At 43.3% G+C, this 21,895-nt stretch overlaps 2 protein-coding genes and 1 long non-coding RNA gene across 13 annotated transcripts; all 3 read left to right on the forward strand.

Annotated features, from left to right (window-relative positions):
* The first annotated feature begins 634 nt into the window (after nt 1-634).
* Nucleotides 635-13,013, forward strand: LOC111860284 (methyl-CpG-binding domain protein 3). 10 transcript variants are annotated; one of them, XM_023843828.2, is made up of 8 exons: nt 636-787; nt 2,463-2,531; nt 3,611-3,770; nt 7,679-7,816; nt 8,371-8,461; nt 8,585-8,762; nt 9,054-9,206; nt 11,533-13,013. In XM_023843828.2, exons 1-7 carry the CDS (start codon nt 774-776, stop codon nt 9,199-9,201), a joined length of 798 nt encoding a protein of 265 aa, XP_023699596.1. In that variant the 5' UTR covers nt 636-773; the 3' UTR covers nt 9,202-9,206; nt 11,533-13,013. The 10 variants fall into 10 exon arrangements, with proteins under 10 accessions (XP_023699601.1, XP_023699596.1, XP_023699598.1 ...); XM_023843830.2 differs by having other exon boundaries at nt 654-787; nt 2,466-2,531; XM_023843825.2 differs by lacking the exon at nt 636-787 and adding an exon at nt 1,641-2,077.
* Nucleotides 13,014-14,338: 1,325 nt separating this feature from the next.
* On the forward strand, nt 14,339-21,420 carry LOC111860161 (RNA-binding protein MEX3B-like). 2 transcript variants are annotated; one of them, XR_011982772.1, is made up of 3 exons: nt 14,339-15,792; nt 17,274-20,362; nt 20,730-21,420. XR_011982772.1 is itself a non-coding variant. In XM_023843578.2 (2 exons), the coding sequence occupies exons 1-2, from the start codon at nt 15,303-15,305 to the stop codon at nt 18,614-18,616; spliced, it is 1,833 nt and encodes a 610-aa protein (XP_023699346.1). In that variant the 5' UTR covers nt 14,339-15,302; the 3' UTR covers nt 18,617-21,420. The 2 variants fall into 2 exon arrangements, 1 of the variants encoding a protein (XP_023699346.1); XM_023843578.2 differs by having other exon boundaries at nt 17,274-21,420.
* On the forward strand, nt 14,355-21,420 carry LOC140578527 (uncharacterized). Its single transcript, XR_011982773.1, has 2 exons — nt 14,355-14,437; nt 20,290-21,420. It is a non-coding gene; the product is annotated as an uncharacterized lncRNA (long non-coding RNA).
* Nucleotides 21,421-21,895: the final 475 nt, after the last annotated feature.

Raw genomic sequence — 21,895 nt, forward strand, 5'->3', positions numbered from 1 at the left:
TTTTTCAGAAATAAAATGGTTCAACCCTAGCTCTGTTGCTGAAAGATATTTATGGTCCGCTCGCTACACAAGGGTGGAACAAACAACCGCTCGTGGATGTAATGGTGTTTTTTGTTTTCTAATGGACAGTACTCCTTGATCGGATGCCCATACAAGGCAGCTTACAGCCCAGCTGTTATAAATTTCCTTAAATCGCCAAAACAATAACCCGTCACGCTTTCACAATAGCGTTTAAAAAACAGCTACTTTTGTAAACAGTCTTTGTAAATTTCTTCTAATTCCCAATGGAAATCTACTAAACTGGTCTGCATTAATTACCACATGTATTAGTTCAAGACATCTGCTAATCGTGACTGAGACTGTAATGCACTGCCAGAGTAATCGAGACCAGTTAAACTTTTGCTGGAAAGTTGCGCTGGAATTAACATCAGAAGAGACCGTCTGTATATCATATGGTACAAATTTTCCTTGTTCGCACCTGCGTGTCATGGTATTTATAAAGGCACGTACATGTCAAAAACAAACCTACAAAAATATGCATTCGTTGCGATAAATTTCTCTTTCGTGGATTAAATACTATTAAAAAAAAATCCCCGCCTCCTTCGGGTTCTATTGCATTACCAATTCTCCAAATCTGGCATCGTTTTTTCCATGCTACTTGCACAAATGATGTCCTTGATTCTCTCATCGAAGGGGGAGGGGAATGAGAGAGGGGAAGGAGAGAACGGATTAAGCGCATACACCAAAAGGGAGAAATCGAGGTAGTATGCGAAATGGACAAAAACGAGTAAGTAATGCCCGCGCAAGAAACAAGAAAAAATAAATGGCGAGCAATATTTAGCTTTGTGTCGTAGTTAGAAAGACAGCTAGTCGTGTAAAATGTTTTTGTCTGTTTCATGCATGTCTGCAGTTGAGCCGGTGCAGACAGTGGCTTTTTGTATCTCTAAAGCTTTTGGTATTAAAAAAACGTTTATAAATAGCATACCATTGCCAAGAAGGCTTGAAACTAGTAATGGTAATTTTGAAAATCTTTTGTTTCTCAACAAACGTGCTCCGTTTGAGAACGGAAATTGTAATACTTCGCGAAAACGATTTCTTTCTCTCGTTCTTTTAGAACAAACAATGCAAATATATATTTGATGATGTTAGTTTTAAATGCAAACTTCGGTTTCGTTGTGCGTTTTCTGGCCCTGCAAATATAAATTGGTGCAATATGGCGTGCACGCACGGTTTTCATCTGGCTGCATTTAATGATTTATAAATTTAAGAACAAGCTCGGATTAGTGCTTTGTTACGAATGACAAGACAGCAGCCGTGCAAATCACTTTTTTATTTTGTTCCTAAAATATTGAATATGCAGTTTATGTTGAAATCACCTTATCTTCTAGCCTAATTGTTTACTGCGAGGAGATATCCAACTGCAGTTGAAGTATTTGCTTTTCTTTCATGTAAAACCTCTAAGAAAATATATTTATTAATTATTCCTCTTGATTTTGATGACACTAGCGTACTCTACTAAGTCAAATACACACCTTGACGTTATGTATGTCAACTCAAGCTTAAAAATTTCATGCTGTACGCTTTGTGTGTGTTTTATAAGAATATCTTGAATTAACTTTTTATACACCGCAGCGTCATCATCAGTTACACGATGGTGGAAAATGCTTCTTTTTTGAAGACATACACTGACGCCTAGCGGATGAATCCTTCTTTGCCCTATCTTGACAGGAGGGTCGTGATGCGGTTTAGTGACGGCGGAGGGATATGCTGAGTGACAAAGGGGAAAAAAGATGCGATATAATTACTGGAAAGATAGCAACCGCGCGGCTGAAGGGACCATGTGGTATTAAATACAAGAAAAATTAAGATTTGCTGAAGCTGTAAAGTTAACGTTTTATTTATTCGGGTTGGGGGGGGGGAAGAGAGTACAAAGTCTCCACTTCGGCGGAATAAAACTCGGGAGAAGCATGGAGAGGAAAAGGTGGGAGTGCTCGGCTCTCCCCAAGGGCTGGAAAAGGGAAGAAGTGACCAGAAAGTCGGGTTTGTCTGCGGGGAAAAGCGATGTCTATTATTTTAGGTACTGAGTGAGGAGGAGATGGTGATACTATGTAGTTTTACGGGCAGTACTGTCGGACGGGGCATGGGGGGGATACAAACAAAGTTGGTGGGGGTGGTGCTATTTTGCGGCGTCAATGAATTTGCCTTTGGCTGCTGTTTTTTTTTTTTTTTTAAATACTAATATTAGTTTCAACTAAAGTCTTGTTTTCGTAATGCTACAGGTCAGGAACTGGGTACACGAGGTACTTGGCTGTTTTTGTTTCTCTTTTGGCGATGGCCGTCTATGGGCGTCAGATTGTGCAAGTGGAGGGAGGGGACTATGGCCACTATTCTTCCTTCCATCATCGGAATCGCATGCTTAGCTTACTATGCACAGGAAACGACCCGCGCTGTCCTTTTCTTAGCAGAAGCGAGGAAGAGGAGGAGGAACAGAGGCGAGGAAGGGGGGAGGCGGGTCGTGTGTATAGCTTGTGGTACCGTATGCTCGTTTTATTACGCTGCGCTGTGGTGCACGCACGCAAACTGGTTGATGGTCAGTAGCTATGGAGATTGTGAGCTGTTCCGGGGGGGGGGGGTCCTGCATGTGATGAATGCTAGCTCGACGTCTCATTGTATTGTCAATCATGCAACGTGTTTGTTAGGCCTTGCATATGCCGGTGCATCACCCGGGGTTGGGGGGGGGAGGCACTGATTAGGCTGGCTGCTTTCGGGCATAGTGATCCCGAGCTGCTAGGCCGGTATGTCGGCATGTGCGGCGGCATCCGCAGGAATGGCCGTCGCGACGAATTAGATCTAATATTGCGGCCTTTAAACCCCGAATAGCTGCCTGCTTTCACGTAGTAGTATATAGGGCGCCAAAAGTAAACTACAGATACATATGTAGGACTTCAACGCCGCAGTATGCAGTCGATCGTATCGCTTTGTGCCAAATGCGACAAACAAGTCGCAGTGAAAGGCTAATTTTACCATTCATTTGTTGGCACTCGACTTTTGAGTCACTCTTAGCAATTCGTATACCCAGCTCGTAACACGTGATCTTTCGATCTATCCAATGTTAGTCATATGTAAAAATGACATTAAGTAAGCAGTATAATGAAAAACAATAATTAGACGACAGTTTTTTTCTCATTGTTAAGAACATTATTGATTTGTTGCGATCGACGATATTACGTTTCAGATTGATAAACACATTTCAGCTGTTTTCACCTTCGTGTTCAGGTTTAGTTTAAGCCCCCAGGGTAACAATTGCATGCCCATGTTTTTGCCCGTTTTCTGTTCATATCCATGTCTGGTTCCTGTGTTTGATATTGTCTGGACTTGTCTTTGGCTGGTAAACTCTGCCTTGCTAATATGCTTATTTTTGCATGTATGTGTGTGTTTGTATCTGCAGTACTGAAATCAATGCACATATCAGAATGCAGTTGTGACTTTTGTGTCGCCCCCGCAGCCTTTCATATTCGCTGCTGCTTGCCCACCTGCTCCGACCTATCAGTGTCCGGTGCCGACGTGATGGGACACTGTAATGTGTGCTGTCCCCCATTGTCTCCCCCAGCCCAGCTGGCAAGAAGTTCCGGAGCAAGCCACAGCTGGCCCGTTACCTGGGCAACTCCATGGACCTGAGCTCCTTTGACTTCCGCACCGGAAAGATGTTGATGAGTAAACTGAACAAGAATCGACAGAGAGTTCGCTATGATAACAACAACCAGACAAAGGTAAAGGCTGAGGGAAGAGTGCAAGATAATTCCCTAGAGCTCCAGGCCGTGCTGGTATTGCGAAGAGGGATCTATATGCTGACAGAATCACATAATCTTGGTCTCTTTCAGTGCTGTTGTTCTGAAAGAACTCCTCCCGTAAATACTATTCATACATGTAGAGAGTAGTCAATCTTAGGAGTAGAAGCTGCAATCTCTAGTTGTCCGTATGTTACTAAGTGTATTTTATTATCAACCATATTTCACTCATGAATCATTTTATTTTCTTAACCGTTCTTATGCTTGCTGCATAAAAACATTATTAACCATCTAATGCTGTTCCTTTAGACCGTCAGCCATGACATTTTCAGTTTTATCACATGATTATCTCTAATCCCAATATCTGATGATGAAATGCCCATCAAACCAAGTCTCACCTATACCAATGAAATGTTTGTTTGAAAATATGGTGAATGTGCACTTTGAAATGAATCAGTTGCTATGCTACAGTAGTGGTCCATGAACAGCTAGCTAACACTTAAACTTGGTTTCGATAAAAATGAGCTGGTAACTTGGCCAGGTTTAGTACGTTACCAATCTGTCTTCACCTACAATATGTGCATTGTACATGTTTGACAAGCATTTGGTTTTAAGCATCAAAATTAATTCCATTAAGACAGAAGTACACTACAGAGTATCGAAGGCTTGGCTTTTTTTCCACATCAGTAATCCCTCACTCTTCCTCACACTGAAACACTGAAACAACTTCTGATGGGTTAACTATTATGAGTTTTTTGGCCTGATTGATCACTGTTTGAGATGCATGAGCTATGCAAGTGAACATTATCTATGTTGCTGACAGTTTGAAGGCACATACCCATAAGGGATTCTCACTTTGGCCTGTAAGTTTATTAATCTTGTATCATAAACTTGTCATGTGCTCTTTAGGTACAGTGTGTGTTCCTGGTTAGTTCTTGCAAAAAGCATTTTTCTCAGTCATTCAGTTGAAATGAAAACTTAGTTTGGATTTTTTTTTTCTGATATGCACACCAACACCTTTTTTCCAAGTTTGAGTAAAAAGGCTGTGATGCTTTAAAGATCAGCTAATGGCACAGGTTTCAAACACCATTTTCTTGTTGCATAAACAGGATGTATTGAAAATCTTCTGTTTTTTTTTCTTCTTCTTCAAACTGAGGTTAACAAGTACTGTTTTAGCTTTGTTTTTGCTTCAAGGAAACAGTATTTCACAAACCTTCAGTTACTTATTAAGGGGGGAGGGCAGTTTCCTTGTTTGACAATGCAGACCTTTGTAACATGCAGACATTCTGAAGGCAAAAACTACTGTTCTGTAAGACTGACTTATTTGTCTCTAGCTTTTTTTACATTTCCTTCTGTTCATAATGATTTTTTAAAACCATTATTGGTAGAAGCCCTCTACTTGGCTGGTTTGTCTGGTGACTGCAGTTTATCTGGATTTGCATGGTTAATCTGAGTTTTTTTCCCCCCCAGTTCTTTATGGTTTGCATAGGTTAGTTTCTGGTTGTTAGAGGAAAATGTTTTTAATCTCTGGACAACATATTAATCGAAAGATGATTAGAAAGTTGTCCATGTGCATTAGACAAAATTCACCATTTTTGCAAGTCCTCGATCATTATCTTCTCCCAAATGGAAATTTATAGTGTCGTTTGTTCCTTAGAGTGTCTGTGATTCTTGGATATCGGATGCATATAGTCATACTCCAGTTTCTCGGTACCCTCTTCACAGATGGTATTTTTTTCATTTATATAGAAATATATGGTCCCTCCCTCCTTAGTGTCCTTAAGAATCCTCTGTGCCATTGCTTGGGGGTTGGGGGGGGGGGTGGCTTTGAAATGATATTTCTAGGAGCCTGGTAACAAAGAGCCCCATGGTTTGGCCGAGTAAATGTGAGGAATATGAGAGTCTCGTCTCATTTGTTACAAGGGCTGCAGTGGTTGGTGGATTAAATATGAGGAACAGCTCAAGTTGATCAAATTTCAAGGGGATTTTCCTGTAACTGCATGGAGGCTCCATATTTAAGGGGAATTACTCTGGGAAGAATATGAAATTCCTTTTGTATATTGCATCAGGCCTTCTAACTCTCCATAGAAAACTGTTGCATCAGTCTTGAACAGCCCTTTTGTATAGCCTCTAGTTACCTGGAGATATTCCTCTTTGGGGTTGTTAAATTGGTGAACTTCGAAAGTCAACTGAATTTCTGTTTTTTTTCTTCCTTTTTTGTACCCATGGAATCTTTTTTTTTTCTTCTGATCATTGTGCTGAAATTAAGAAGCTTTACTGAAGGCCATGATGTTTTAAAATGTTTTGCATATTACCCAGAGTGCACCCTGAGTGGTCTGAAACCCCCCCCTTGTTTGGTTCTTTCTTTGGTAGTTGCTGTGGTCTTTTTGTTCAGCCGTTAAGTGGTAGAATCCATTGTCGTTTTTCCACTGCCACCAAGGAGTGATCTGTACCCAAGCTGTACCGCGAAGAGACAGTTTTCCTTTGTAAATTATGCAAGCCACACACAACCCCTTACCTGTGCGGACATGGCAAGGCCGAAAGTGTGACCAAACCACCATCTGATTGGTTGAAATGCACGGAGATACTGCTGATCTGTGTCAATATGCATGGATTATCTGAAGGATATATATTATTTATTATTAGTAGTATCACACGTTGTGATGTATTGATGCATTGTCAGTAACTACTAACTTAAAAAATTTTCTACCTGCTAAGTAAAAAGTACTATACACTCCTGGGCAAAAAAATGGGCCAAAGCTTAATGTGCTATTTGGGTTTGGCTCATTTTTCTTTGCCCATGAGTGTAGAATGGCTGAATGGAATGGATTCGTAATGCAAATCAACACAAGCTAATGCTAGTTTTACTAGTGTTTGATACTAACATAACATGGCCATTCTGACAGAGGTGCTCGTGGAAATTAGCGTCTCCGGTTTTGTCACTGTCTTGTTCCAAACCTAAAGTGAGCTGGAGCCGCGCTATAACAAGTATCTTTGCGTAGTACAGGTCGAGTAAGGCCCGGTTCCTGTATGCCAGTGGAAAAGCAACCTATATTGTGGGTAAATGTTTCATTGTTCTTCTGCTCATTTAGATCAAGGCAGACTTGGCGCCTTTGTGAAAATTCCCTGCTACTGCTTGTATATTGCTGAAATTCACTGCTGAAGCTGCATTTATGTAAAGTAGTATTGACAAGGAATGGTTCTTTGATGGAAGGACATTAACAATAAAAGGTTTGACTGTATATGTACTGCTTTGGTCTGGCCTTATACGGGATAGACGCTTGCATTTCTCAGAGAAGGTCACAGTGACATTTCTGACTAGTTTCTGTGGCTCATTCAGATTTTTAAACAACCCTGATCATTGTGGAACAGAATAGTTCTATGTTTTTACAGCTGCTGTTTAAATTCCCCAGTATTGAATATATGGTGGTGTTTACCTTTGTGTCAGTATGTTTTTCAGCATTTTGCTGCATCAAAAACTTCCTAGAATTTCTCCCTACCCTGTTGAATAGCATCAAGCTCTAACCGGACTGGAGAGACAACATAACCATAGATGTTTATTCATTTTTAACTCTTTTTTTTCGGTGTGAATATGATGCAAAGAACACCCCCTCCCTTCACAAACCTCCATTGTCATCCATCCATCCATCCATCCATCTATCCGCTGTACGGGTTTGTCCTATTCAGGGTCATGGGGGACCAGAGCCCGTCCCAAAAGCTCTTAATATTCAAAAGCTATTCCAGTTAGTGGTTGGCTGTCAGTATAACTGGGGAATTGATTCAACGATGGTTGTAGTGTGTGACAATAGTGCAGTTCAACACTTACCAGGTTTGCAGCTTTGAGTTGGGCTGGCTGCTCGGCTAACGGTGCCTTTGTTTGCACGCTAAAGGGAAAGCCTGACCTGAACACGTCATTGCCAGTGCGACAAACTGCATCCATCTTCAAACAGCCTGTCACCAAGGTCACCAATCACCCCAGCAACAAGGTGAAGACAGACCCCCAGAAAGCAATCGACCAGCCAAGACAGGTAAACTGCAGTCTACAGTGTTAGACCTTAGAATTTGGGGAGGGGGTGGGGGTGATGGTTCAATCATGAGTCAGACTCTTTTAAAGTCCCCCCCCCATCTAGTAAACCAGGTTATAGGCAGAAGATGGTCTGATGAGGTTATGCCTTAAGCCAGGGCTTTTCAAGCCTGGCCCTCCATTCCAAATCCAGGCCTTGTATTCAGTTCTCCCAGGTAGTTAGTTTAATAATGACTGATTCTGATTGGCCAGAGGCTTCACACCTGACTCACAGGTAAAGGAAAGCTGGAAAACCAGCAGTGCTCAGTCCTGGAGGACCGTGATTTGAATAGCCTCCCTGGACAAAGCATAAAAGTATAGTCCTTGACTTGGACAGGTGAAATACGGCAAATGTTTAGCCTTTGTGTGTGCGTGTAGGTATGTGTTGGTAAACAGTGTGTTTTTTTGTCCACTCTACATGATGGATTGTTGAGTAATGAAAAAGATGTCCTTTTTTTGTGGTCTGGAAGCTGTTCTTGATTTCTAATGTGCCCTGTCCTATGTTATTTATGCTTGCAGCTGTTCTGGGAGAAGAAGCTTAGCGGCTTGAATGCTTTTGACATCGCGGAGGAGTTGGTGAAAACTATGGACCTTCCCAAGGGCCTTCAAGGTGAATGAGCGCGGAGGCTGGGTTGGCTGTGTTGCATTCGCAGCTATCCTGATCGCGCTGGGAGCAGTGCGGCATATTTGTCGTGGGTAACATTCTCAATCGCACGCGTTTATCGCGCCTCAGGAGTGGGCCCGGGGTGTACGGACAAGACCCTGCTTTCGGCCATCGCCAGTGCCCTGCACACCAGTGCTGCTCCCATTACGGGCCAGTTGTCGGCCGCCGTGGAGAAGAACCCGGGGGTGTGGCTCAACACATCGCAGCCCCTCTGCAAAGCCTTCATAGTGACGGATGAAGATATCAGGTACCCACTCTGATTGGAGATTCTGCAAGGAGAGCAAGAGGCCATGTGTAATGATTATTTGTCTGCCATCTTTCTTCCATTTACCCTGTGTCGTAACTGTCGGTGCAGAAAATGAGCAGGGTAGTCGTGCTTTCTTCAATTGCATTTTTTTCCACATGCAAATCTGATACGAAAATGCGATTCCTTTGGGCTCCATGTAAAATGTGACAGTTTTTCTGAGGCATCGCCTGCTTATGCACAAAAGGAAAAGGCTTCGAGGTTTACAGGCATACTTGCCGTTTCCTGAATCAGGAAGCAGGAGGAGCTGGTGTACAGCGTGAGGAAGAAGCTAGAGGAGGCGCTGATGGCTGACATGCTGGCCCACGTGGAGGAGGCGTCCAACGACGGGGATACGCTCAAAGAGGAGGGGAGCGGAAACGACGACATGGAAACGGTATAGCAGAGGTAGGCTGTGCCAAGCTCTGCAGGAGGTTCCTAGTGCCCAGCTGGTCCTCAGGTGGTGCTCAAGTAGCAGGTCCTGGTATCTCCACTGTTAAAAACGATGTATAACAGACAGCGAGTATCTGTACCATAACTGGCATGCAACATTTGAGTTTGTGTTTAGGCTGATGCTAACCTAAGTGCTGGTTCTTAAGTTAGCATCAGTCCGTTTTTTATTTATTTATTATGAAACATTAGCTAGTTACATTACGAAGCATTACTAATTAACGTTTATAACTATTTGCTCTTTTTTTTGCTGTGTAGATTTTGTATTTGTATTTCACATGTACAGATAAACGTACAAAGACGGGCATCACACATAGTTTGAGTAAATCCACGGACAAGACATTGGTGTGGCTTAATAATCCCTGGATTTATTCAGATGCAGCTCATTCAAAACTTCAGTTTCACCAGAGTCATTTGACTGACTGTCACTGTGTCGAACATAGACTCGGGAGAGCAAGCACCAGTTTTTGATTGTGTAAGGAAACGTGTCACGGTTGCTCTTTGCAGGCCAATACTGAATACAAATCAGTGAACCACTCAAACTTTTTACATATCATACTGTTTTGTGTTGTTTCCCCCCTTTTTAAAGTTATATGTAACATTTAATAATTTACTCAGTACTACTGATGCGGCCTCTACTGTAATTTCCGCATGTTTTCAGCAAATGCTAAAATCAAACAAAACGTTTAACACTGGGGAGGGAAAAGGTTTACATACACTGCATTGTTAACCCCCTCCCCACATTCTGACGACATGGGTTTGCAGTTTCAAACGGGCAATTTTCTGGTGCTGCAGCCAATTTTTAAGGCATGGCAACAGTTAATTTGCAGTGGAAAGGTACGGAATTGGTTTCAAATTACTCACCAGCAACCAACATTTCTTTGTTCTGTTTGGCACAGTTCATATGGTATTGTGGCTACCTGGTGTGGTCTTATCCAAAACTAATACCCCTATTTTTATGTGTATTAAACTACTGCAACTGAAGTATTAATGCATGGTGTTCTTGCGTGGTTAATTGTAGTCGTTATTACTTTTTTGTTTCTAAGCATATAATTCATATTTTGAGGCACCAGCCCACATTTAAGAGTCATAGTCATTTACATTATGTTTATGTAGCAAACACTTCTGTCCAAAGCAACTTGCAAATCAGAATCGGTGAGCAGGGTCACACGATGCTCTTGAGCAGTTGGTGTAACGTCCCTCTGCTAGCCAAGGGATTTGAAACGGTGACCTTTGCCAAACAAACCCATAGAACCTTGCACTGAATACCCCTGGTGGACAGAAGATTCTGGAATACAGGACTGGTTTTATAAAACTGAATGTTCATTTTCTGCAATGTTAAAACTGAGCAAATGAACTATTTATGCAATCTCATGCTGAACTAGAAAAATGTATGAATTGTTGGTGTAAAAGATTTGTCTGTCAAAGTGTCAACCTTTTACCATTACAAAGCCTCTTCACAAGTCACCCGAGTAACTGCACTTGCTGTCATATTTTTATGAGCAGCATATGAAGTGAGTTAAATGTCTATGAACTGGGCTCATGATGACAATGGTATTCATTGCATGATGGAAGAAATCAATATTGAAACAGGACAAATCCTGGCCTTATAAGGTTTGCTGCAAAAGTCATAAGCACCAATTCTCTATTCTGGAAGGGCACTGGAGATGGAATCTAAGTATACAAAATCCTGAGAGCAGTAAACATGGCTGTTTCCTCTGATAAGAGAACATGATACCACGACTGAGAAGGAGACCAGTGTAGCCCAGAACAAAGAAACGGTTCTTCATGTAAAGTGTACTGAAGGTTTTAAGTAACACTTGTTCCTTGGCTTTTGAATGTCTATATGAGAAGTGGACTGAAGGATGTCCTTTTTGTTTGACATTTTTATGTGTGAGTTTAATCTTTTTTTTTTTTTTTTGGGGGGGGGGGGTCCTTTGCTGCAGTGAGCATTAATTTTATTGCATATTATGTTTGAAATTTATCAGATGTTAACTGGCTCATGTATAGTGTACAGACTGAATAGTTGTTCATTTGTGTAAATAGGTTGCTAATCAATAGGAAAAAGTCACTCGAATGTCATGTATACACCAATTTAAAAAAAAAAAAAAAAGGCAAAATAGTGACTTATAACCACACTTGTACCAAAAATGCCCGTCACGATCAGTGTTTTGTAAAATGATCGATCGCTCTTCCTAGACTTAGTAGTTGAAATATGTGTTAATTGGCTGCAGTAGTTCAGTGTGACAGAAGATCTCTATGAAACCTTTTCTTTTTCTTTCAGGACTGGAGGGTGCAGTAGGGCTGCCTGGAACGCAGGATTACCCCTAGTTCTTCACAGGACCCCGACCAAGACCCCTGTACCAAACCAACAAAACACTGCTGTCCCTTTCCCTGACTCGTCTCCCTGACTCTGCCTCGTCTCCCTTTCCCTGCCTCGTTTCCCTGACTCTGCCTTGTCCTCAGCCTTTGACCCAGCACAGCATGGAGACATCTGGCCTCACTGCTAGGAAAGTCTCCAGTTACAATCCTGAATCAAATTGATTAGTTACATAATATGAATCTTTCATTTTAAATAATATTTTAAGGTGCAAAGTAATGGGAGAAGTTTACAGTAGGTCTGCAAAATCAGTGTTTTTTTTTTTCTTTTAGTTTGACTTTTTATATACATTTGCTTTTATGGACTAGGATGGTAACTGTGTTAACTAGGAATGGTATTATGACAATCTTGTCAACTGTATCCAACCCATATGCACAAACTTTCTTGTAAGAAAGACTTTTAAGAAGTGTGTGTTAAAAAATTGACATCCAAATTTCTGACGACCGACTGGTTATATCTTGCCCCATTTCTTTTTGGACTTTTCTTCCAACCAATGAGATGTTAAGAGAGTGCAGTGCGTTTTTTTTTTTTTTGGATGGGGAGGGGGGTGTCCTAGTATTCCAGCTTTCTCCAGATGTAAAGGAAGGACTTGAATGACTGAAAGAGGGGGGGGGAGGGGGGGTAACAAAGTGCCACTTTTTTTTTTTTTTAAGCATTTGTGTGATTTGATTACAAAATAAACTTAATATTGGGCATGAAGGTGATAATGACCGTTGTTTCGTAATGGTTGCCAAAATGTATATTCTTTTTTTTTTTTTTTTTTTTACCAAAGAAACTTAATCACATTTTAGATATTAACTATCCTGCGCAGTCAGTCTGATCTACAGCTTGGTAGGATCTCACCTTACGGTGCACACCGTCCATATTTATTTCCAATGTTCTCATGCCCCCAATTATGACTTAATGGATTTTTGGCTTGTTTAATAAATTGGGCTCTTTATGGCAGTACGGTATATCCCAGTCCCCAGTTGTCATCGCATTATTCTGTATTTGCTTACAGTCTGCTTTGTCCTTGGAGCATGCAGACTCCTTTTATTAGGTATTATACCTCTCAATCAACACATCCATCCTGTTTTAACATCCAGTCTGTTATGTTATAAATTATTGTGAACTTTGTCCCATCACAAGTGCTGCTTCCTCTGTCCATCACTTAAGCTCGATGAAAGTAATAGTAAAAAACAAACATTTGTTAATTCTCCCTCAGTTAATCTGCACCTTGGCAAAACCTGATGAAAGACAATGGTTGGAACACTTTTAAATATTGATTTTTTGACAGTTACACCTTTTTTTAAAAAAGTTTTCTTTTTCCAGTTGATCCACCCATTACCATGTTGGTCTACATTTGTAAAACTGCGTGACTGATTAAAATGTTTGTGTATATCCAATGGGGATTGTGTTTTTGTTCAGTGAATTACACTATCACCAGGCTATTTAGCTTACTGTTATGATTAGTTTAACCCTTGTTTTACGTAATTTTGAAGGGATATTTTATTCCACAGATCATTTAGAGGGTGGCATGTTGGCTCCGCGTGTACTACTATTGCCTCAGAACCCCAGAATTGAGGACATGTGAAGTTTAAATGCGCTCCCTCCGTCCTCTGGATACTCCGTTCCTTTCTGCTGTCCAAAGACATGCGAATTTATAGTGGGACTGTGTATGTATTTTTTTCCGTGCACGAGACTGGGATCTTTGGCCAGATTGTGGCCACCCTAACGCCCCCACCCAGGATATGTGGTTGTGGACTGATGGACTATCATGATCGTCATGTCAGGGCTGTAAGAAAGGAAAATTCCCAATCTAGTGCGGTTACGCTGCTGTTTAGAAGAAACACTGAAATCGCACATGAACTTTTCAAATTAACCCGAAATGTAATACTTGCGTGTAATGCGGTTAGATACAGAAATTGAAAGTATACCGGTATTCATACACTAAGCTGAAAGAATAGTTTTCGAGTTGCATTATCAGCTTAGCCAACTTCCTTATTTTATCATAAGGAAAATAGATAGATCCGATAGATTTGTAATAAGAAGAATACCACCGGTTGTGAAATCTGTTACAATATTTATGTATTTATTTTATTTCTGCAGAACGTGCTGTCATCGGTTCCGGTATGGCCATCTGGAATTTTCATGTTCATTGTTGTCATATAAAATTGATCGCCTCCCGACATATTCAAAGTTAAGGAAGTCTTTCCAGTGCCCTGAATACCCATTTGAAGTAAATATTCACGGCCATCTCTCCCGAACGTAAGTATCACTAACATAACTGAAAACCCTCTTATTCAGGTCACCGCAATGTATAAGAACTACAGACTCCCAAGGCGTGACAATGAGTGCGAATACTATTGGATGTCTGAGTATGACTGTCATCATGCTACATTTTGGTTTATCTTTTTTTTTTAAAACAGATTTGGACATATATTTTGATTATATTTGCAATAAATCAAATGCGATCGCACGCGTCATATAACTGTTGTCGATTACCCATATCCTACAATTGTCTCAATGTGCTTGTGTCGATCACACTGGACGTTTCACGTACATAAGGGAGGGGGCTGCAAAACAGCAATGATTTCGACGGAGACGCATTAACAACAGAACTGCGCGATGCGCACCGCCGCTTAGCGCGGAGTTATTCGGGGTGAGTGGAAGCACGCGGAGCGTGGCCGCGGCCGCGCGCGCCTCTGCCGCGTGGCCTTTGAACCCATTGTTGTGTCGCGGGTGACGTCGGCGCGGTGTGCACGGGCAGGCAGAGCGGCGTGCGCCTGGCGAGACAAAGGCGGCGGATGTGAGCACGGCACGAATAAAGGTGTGTGGCAACAAACACCGCAAGGTAGACGCGCTTCACTTTAAAGAAATGCTTTTTCTTCGATAGCTAGCGGAACGAAGAAAGTAGAAACTTGAAAGGGGGGTAAACGCGAGACCTGCTTTCTTATTCCATTGATACGGATTCTTTTCTGTTTTGATCTGAGTTGCATCTTTATTGCACTGTTAAATTGATCGCGGGTGATCAACTAACGAGGCAGACTTCATTTAGGACTCGGGAGAAATATGAGAAATGACATGTCTAGGGCCACATCGTTGAAAGCATGTTTAGCAAGCTAGTTCACGGCAAACCAGAAAACAAAGAACTTGCAGCTAATATCTCGTAGGCATGCTCAACTCCGTCAGTGCGCGATCTAGCCAAGTTATTGTGCTTTTTTAGACAAAGGCCAAGACAACGTGAGCAGGGACTTAAGGTTGCTGCCTACGAAAAAGTTCTTATTTCAAATTTATAAGCTTTTCATGATCTCTTTCAGTAAGGTGTAGGGGAAGACTGCAGTTTGAAAACAGTCAGCAATAAAGTCACGGCAGGAAAAAACAGCACTGCTTACAACTAAGCAGTGCGAAACCTGTGATGCAAACATAGGGAGAAATTATCTTCTGAACAACAAAAAAAACAGGAATAACAAAAAGAAGGGTGAAAGAAAAAAGTGATTGGGCTTGGGAGTGGAACTGGGAAGAAGGGAAAGGGGGAAACAAAAAGAGGATCATCTGAGAATTATGCGCTGATTTAGATGTTTACGTTAAAGGTGTGCTTTGATTGAACATTTTTGTAAAATTGGCATTTTCGGTGCATGGAGAAGGATTAGAAAACTGCATCGCACCGACACTAATGCAGAAACTCAGGAACTATGCCTAGCCCGCTTTTTCACTCCGAAATAATGGATAGTGAGAGAGTGATAAGCAGTCAGCACTCCGGGGTTGTCTTGCCCGATGACTCTGAGCCAGAGTCCCGGGACGAAGAGCATCAGGACGCGCTCCGCTTCGCCCTCGATCAGTTGTCTCTCATGGCCGTGGAGACGGACTGCAGCGACGGGGGAGGAATGGTCGACTCCCTTGATGCTACAGACTCTAACCCTGAGACTTGCAATGGCGTAGGAGGAGGGTTTGGCAGCTTGCAAATCCTCGATCACTCCGGTGGATCGCCCAGATCTTCGGTATCATGTTCTCCTCCCGAGGAGTACTACGGCACCGGTGGTTTTCATATGAACGGCCCGCTTACTCACTCCATGCTGGGGGAGACGAGCTCCGCACTCTGCAGCCGAAAGAGGAGCGTCAATATGACGGAATGTGTGCCAGTCCCTAGTTCGGAGCACGTTGCAGAAATCGTGGGAAGACAAGGTAGGAACAGTTTAATGTCCGCCGTTCTTTTGTAATTGGGGATAGACTCTACGCGCACAGTGGCTCTGTAGTCACGAAATATAGTATTTTGTATTGTGAAAATCATTTGTGCTATTTAGACGCATGCCGTTAATGCTCTGCAGATGTTCCCTGTGTCTGGGGAAGCGCTTCTGCAAAGCCACTACAACAACGTTAAATAACCACAATATTATCACGTCTGCTGTTTATTAGTTACGGCTGTGTATCGTGGCTGCATGTCGGTCATGTCCTTAAGCTAAATAAGCATTAGGGGAAGTAGTAACTTCAGGTTAAAACTTTAAAAACTACGGCTGTAGTATAGCCCAGTTGTCAGTTAAGTAGTTTCTGTCATTTGGGTTAATGCCGGTAAAAAAAAAGCAGTAGTTTGGAAGCCTTTGTTTTCAGGACTATTGCAGTTGGGTGCGACTGTCTTGCGGCGGTCAAAAGTTTGGCTGCTTATTCACCGCGGCCTGACAGCATCTGGGTCCGGCGATGGGGGAACTTGTCCTGCGTCTTGTACCAGATCGACAGCGCGATCGGCCGAGTTTATTAATGCAGGGGTGCATTATTCTTCGGGCGAGTGGCTTAAAAAGTGCCCGTTTAGGAGCGGTTGGCTGCCGCGGTAGTGGGGAGAGGGGGAGGGGCGCAGACAGTCAGACAAAGCGACAGCTTGTCGGAGTCTGGGCATGTCTGCGGAACTCCAGCCCTCGTAAACAAAGGATATAGGCTGTTGTGGAGCCTCGGTGTTTGCCCGAGCAGGCGTGGCTGTCCGTATCACCTATTTAAAGGAGGCATTGCAGATCTATTCGAAAACAAGTTATTGGTAAACACTTATTCGTTTATTAATAATTGATTGTATGCAGCAGCTGAACAGCAGCCTGGGACGATCAATGCGCGCTCAACGGGCTGAGACTGCGGACGCGGATCTGTCCCTTTACTGTCTAAAGTGCGTGTAGGAAAATGCATTTTCAGTCAGTCGGAGAAGGTAAACCTTACGCTGACTAGATTTTGAGATAAACGGTTCTCTGTAAGAGAGGGAATTCATTGTTCCCTTTGTTTGAAGATGCCATGCTTTCTGGCTCCTGGAATGACATCACACACTCTGCACGCCATTGGTTGTATCTTAAGCCCCACCCCTTTTTAAAGGCGTACGACAGTGTATTCTGCGAGTGTGTATTGGCTGCAGTATTGTTACTTTATGCGGGTCTGCATAGTTAAGATGTGTTGACAATGTTATTATTAAAACGGAAAGCCTGATAGCCTTTTATTTACTTCCTTCCAGACGATTCTCGGGTAGATTAACTACACCGGTCTAATGCGTAATTCTCAGCATACTTAATTGCACCTTTTTAATGCAGATCCATTGAGCTTAATAATGTCCCATGTTTGTGTATAGATTCACCTGTTATTAACTGGAATTATACATGAGTCCTCTGTCTGTCTTTCCTTTTTTTTTAAACCAGGTTGTAAGATTAAAGCTCTGCGTACAAAGACCAACACCTACATCAAGACCCCAGTGCGAGGAGAGCAGCCAGTGTTTATTGTGACTGGGCGGCGTGAAGACGTAGAGATGGCCAAACGGGAAATCCTGTCTGCCGCCGAACACTTCTCCATGATCCGAGCTTCGCGCTGTAAGGCCGGGGCCGGCTCTTCTGCCGGAGCCGTACCGGGACCCCCCCATCTGCCGGGACAGACCACCATCCAAGTGCGGGTGCCATACCGTGTGGTGGGTCTAGTCGTCGGGCCCAAGGGGGCTACCATCAAGCGCATCCAGCAGCAGACTCATACCTACATCGTGACCCCGAGCCGTGACAAAGATCCCGTGTTTGAGGTGACGGGCATGCCCGAGAACGTGGACCGGGCGCGGGAGGAGATCGAGACCCACATCACGCTGCGCACTGGGGCTTTCGTGGACCTGCAGGGGGACAACGACTTCCACAGCAATGGCACAGACGTCAGCCTGGAAGGGCTGGGTGCCATGGGCCTGGGTGGCGCTCTGTGGTCCAGGGCCAGCCACCCCGCCTCGCCGTCCGCCCCCCTCTCGCTACACCACCCCACCAGGAAGGTGACACCCGCGTCCTTCTCCGGCGGCGGCAGCCTGGGCTCCGAGTCGTATTCCGGAACACGCCGGGCACCTGAGAGCGCCAGCGGCCCTGGGAGTCCCTTCAGTGCCGTCGGCGGCGGCGGCGGCGGTGGTTTCACCTTCGGCGGGGAGTCGGCGCCCGGCCTCCCCACCGCACCGGCAGAGGAGCTGGCATTCGAGTTTGGCGCTGCCCACATCTGGAGACCCTTACTGAATGGGTCGCAGCGGCGCAACAGCAGCGGCCTGAGTGGTGGCACCGTCACCCCGCGCCTGTCACCCACCCTGTCTGCGGACCAGGCCGGCCTGGATCACCCCCTAGCCCGACGGGCCCAGAGTGACCCCCTCAGCACCCTCTCCTGGTTGCAGGCCGGTAACGCATCCTTCTCTGCAAGCAGCAGCAGCAGCAGTGGGGGCAGCAGCACCGGCTACTCGTCATCCTGCTCCGCCTCCTCTCTGCCTGGGGGTTCTCCCACTGAGCTAGAGGGGGGGGTCGGCACCTCGGGGATGCTGGGTCACTTTAAGGCCGGCGCCCTTGCCGTGGGTCCTGCAGAGGCGTCCAAGGACTGCTTGGTGTGCTACGAGAGCGAGGTGACTGCTGCCCTAGTGCCCTGCGGCCATAAACTCTTCTGCATGGACTGCGCTGGCCAGATCTGCCAATCGGGCGAGCCCAGGTGCCCTGTGTGCCACACGCCCGCCACGCAGTGCATCCGAATCTTCTCCTGATGTCCCGTATATCGCAGCCAGAAATCGGGAGTGGACGGTGTGTCACCGGAGGCGGAGATCCAGTCGTTTCGTTGAATCCCGATGACAATGTATGCTCAGAAACAGACAGCAGATGCATTAGTCACAACACTCAGAGTGATTTCAGTGGACGAGGCAGTATACGTTCAGCATATGTGTCGTTTGGAAAGGGAGACATTGCTTACTGGATCACATGACTACTGTCCATCACTGCAGGTTCCGTTCTGGAGTTAGGGGAAAAAAATACAGTGTCTTATCTATCTTCAGGAGTTAAGCTTATTAATGCAGTTTGTTTTAACTTTGTATACTTTTTAATTGTTAAAAGCAATTACTGCGTAAATGTAAGGATTCCGTTGTTTTGCTACTTAAGTTATTTAGCTGCAAGGACCTGGTGCACTTTTTAAATGTATTTTTAAAGAGAATATAATTCATATAAGGGGCTAGATATTTTTAAACGATTTTTATCCTGCATTTAAACTTTTTTTCCTTGAATGATGACAATTGTTGCGAGGTCACTGCGGTTGTGGGAGTTCAGTGTCCTCGCGTTGCAGTTTTTCATTGCCAGTTATCTGTGAAGTTTCGTGCTCTGGTGTAGTTTTAGGCTTTGATATTTCTGTGTGCGTGTGTCGCGATAATGCTTAAATTTATAGGATAGCGAAGTGACTGATCGGAAATACAGATGGATAATCATATTTTTTCTTTGTGTGTAGGTGTTGATAAGAGAATACTTTAACGACAATATATTTATGCATAATTACTGCGAACTCATATTCTTTTAATCGGGAGATTTTACTTGAAAACTAAGACTGAGAGACCTAAGATATCTTTTCAATGGCTGATTGTGTTTTTTTAAACCCTTTTCTCCGCTATTATTTTTCCAATTTTTATAGAAGCTTATAGAAAGAATTTCAGACAATTTTGTGATTCTCCTACTTTCTTGTGGGTTTTGTTTTATAATAATGAAACCAAAATCCATGCGACCACCCGGATCCCGCTGCAGGTTGACTGTGACACTTTCCGGTCTCCAGTCAAAACTGGTTGCTAACTGTTGTGTCTGGTTTAAATGGTTTTCCAAAGCCAGACCTGCCAGCATGTAAATATCTGTTAAGGAGCCTGTAAGATATATGGTTGTTTTTATCTGTATGATGGCTGTGCTTTGTGGCTGCGGGGTCTGGTCTCACACTAATGTTTGGAGAGCATCTGAAGAGTCGTGGCACTTTATCACATGACTGTGGAAGACGGTTTGGTGATCGGTAAACACACCAGTGTCCTTTTCAATGGACTGTGTCGTAGTTTTCCTTTTATTCAAAGCCACTACACTTTCTGCCACTGAGTTCAAGTAAATATGTCATTTTGTTGGCATTTTTAATAGCAATATACAGTGGCAGGTGTTTGGCATCCTCTCCGTATGTGTGGATTTTAATTTTATTTCCCCTCCTTATGCCCCAAATGGCGGTCTTCCATTTTTATAAAGTCCCTCTCTTCCCAAACTAGGTATTTGTTTAATTCTCAGTGTATAAAAAATGAATTGCTGGGATTAGCCCCTAAATGCAAATAGCATAGACACCCAGGAGATGCGAGAAGCCATAAATCACTCATGTAAGAAGGGTCTACAAACACTGACTGATATATTTCACTGTTTACCGTCTTTTCAGCACACTGTCAGCAGCGTCGTCTTGTAGGAATAAACCGCATCAGCGGCAGCTACTCAAGATGCAGAGCTTCCAGGTGCTTGACGTACTGCTGCGGCTTTTGTTAATTGTTAGTTTGTTCCATTGACCATAACAAAGATCAGCTCACTCCCAAAGTGTTGGGAGTATCAACGTTAGGGTTCGGTGTTGGTGTGTGATCGTTTGAGCTGAATGCACGTGTTTAAGTGGCATTAATGTCATGAACCAGATTTTTTATTTTTTTTTTTTAATATTTTTCTTGGATCTTTCCTTTAATAAAATGTATTAAGGCGCAGAGAGACATGATCTTATGACTGCCTGTGGTGACACATAAGTGTTTCTTTAAAGCATTTCTGTTTTCTTTCCAGTCTGGGATGCTGCTGGTGAATGTTTTTGTTTTGTTTTTTTTTGGTCGTGGATGGTAGGTGATGCCTAAGATTACCTCTGGATTACCTCGTTTAAGGTCAACAGGAGCTGTACAAAGCGCACTATGGTGCAAACGATGGGTACGTAAACGGGGATCCCCAGGCGGCAGCCTGCAAAATGTACATCGGCTATGTGAAAGGTACGATCCAATCAGAAATTTGTTCCTAGGTGCATTGTGGGAACAGTGAACTGTTACACGGGGAGGACGGCCATCTTCACTGCCCACCTCCCTCTCGAACTGCCCACTTGTCTCTTCCATTCTGTATTTTGGTCACTTCTTTAGCAGTGTTGCATTATTCAAGAACCAATGTGGACTCTTTATTTGTTCACAATCTGCATGCCTTGAATTAATTGGCCGATAGCCAATACGATTGTCTTTTTTTTTTTTCGTATTTGCTTATGACCTAAATGTCCCTGATCATGTGACCTTTTTTTTTTTTGAGAAAAAAAAACTTTTTTTCTTTAATTGTAGGCAATTTATGACAGATGGCAATTTTATTGAGTAGAGTTTTACATTGATATATATTTTATTTTAAAGTTTATGGACCTTTTAACCTTAAAGGGAAGTACTTCTATATAGTACATATATATCTGAACTGACTTAATGGTTATGAGAGATTGTATCAAGAGTTTTATTTTTTATGGTTCTTTAATAAATGTTTTTTGTTTCTGTTTTTTTACTGTAAATGGTATCTTGTGTCATTGTGCATTACTTCAAGCAGCCAGTTTGGCGGGGGTGGGGGGGGGCAGCATCCATGCCGTTTTAGCTAACTGCTATCTCAGTATGATTCACAGCTGCGGAAGTTAGTGATGTCTGGCTTGTGACACACAGTACAGCAGGACCATCTCTGCGTTCATAATAAGGGAGTCTTTGCATACGGCTGAACGAAATAAGGATGTTACTGTACCACACATCTGCAAAATTATTTGGATAGTTTAATTCACATATGATCGGCAAGACAGGAGATTGGTTCAGATGCTAGCACTGCTGTAGCCTGTGATAGGCTGGCAGTCCTGTGCCGTGTGATAGGCTGGCAGTCCTGTGCCCTGTGTACCCCAGCCTTGAGCCCTGGGACTCCAGTGGCCTGTACTACGAAGCAGGGTTACTGGCTTATCGGGGTAACTTGTCGGATTTAAGGTACCGCAGTTTAATTGCACTTCATAT

Source organism: Paramormyrops kingsleyae, chromosome 15, assembly GCF_048594095.1.
Source record: "Paramormyrops kingsleyae isolate MSU_618 chromosome 15, PKINGS_0.4, whole genome shotgun sequence".
NCBI lineage: Eukaryota > Metazoa > Chordata > Actinopteri > Osteoglossiformes > Mormyridae > Paramormyrops > Paramormyrops kingsleyae.

Excerpts from the sequence above, each read along its gene's own strand:
- LOC111860284 (XM_023843824.2), top strand. The coding sequence starts at position 2,332 with ATGGCCGTCTATGGGCGTCAGATTGTGCAAGTGGAGGGAGGGGACTAT. Across the intron at positions 2,532-3,610 it reads GGTCGTGTGTATAGCTTGTG|CCCAGCTGGCAAGAAGTTCC; the intron begins GTACCGTATGCT and ends TGTCTCCCCCAG. Across the intron at positions 3,771-7,678 it reads ATAACAACAACCAGACAAAG|GGAAAGCCTGACCTGAACAC; the intron begins GTAAAGGCTGAG and ends TGCACGCTAAAG.
- LOC111860161 (XM_023843578.2), top strand. The coding sequence starts at position 15,303 with ATGCCTAGCCCGCTTTTTCACTCCGAAATAATGGATAGTGAGAGAGTG. Across the intron at positions 15,793-17,273 it reads AGAAATCGTGGGAAGACAAG|GTTGTAAGATTAAAGCTCTG; the intron begins GTAGGAACAGTT and ends TTTTTAAACCAG.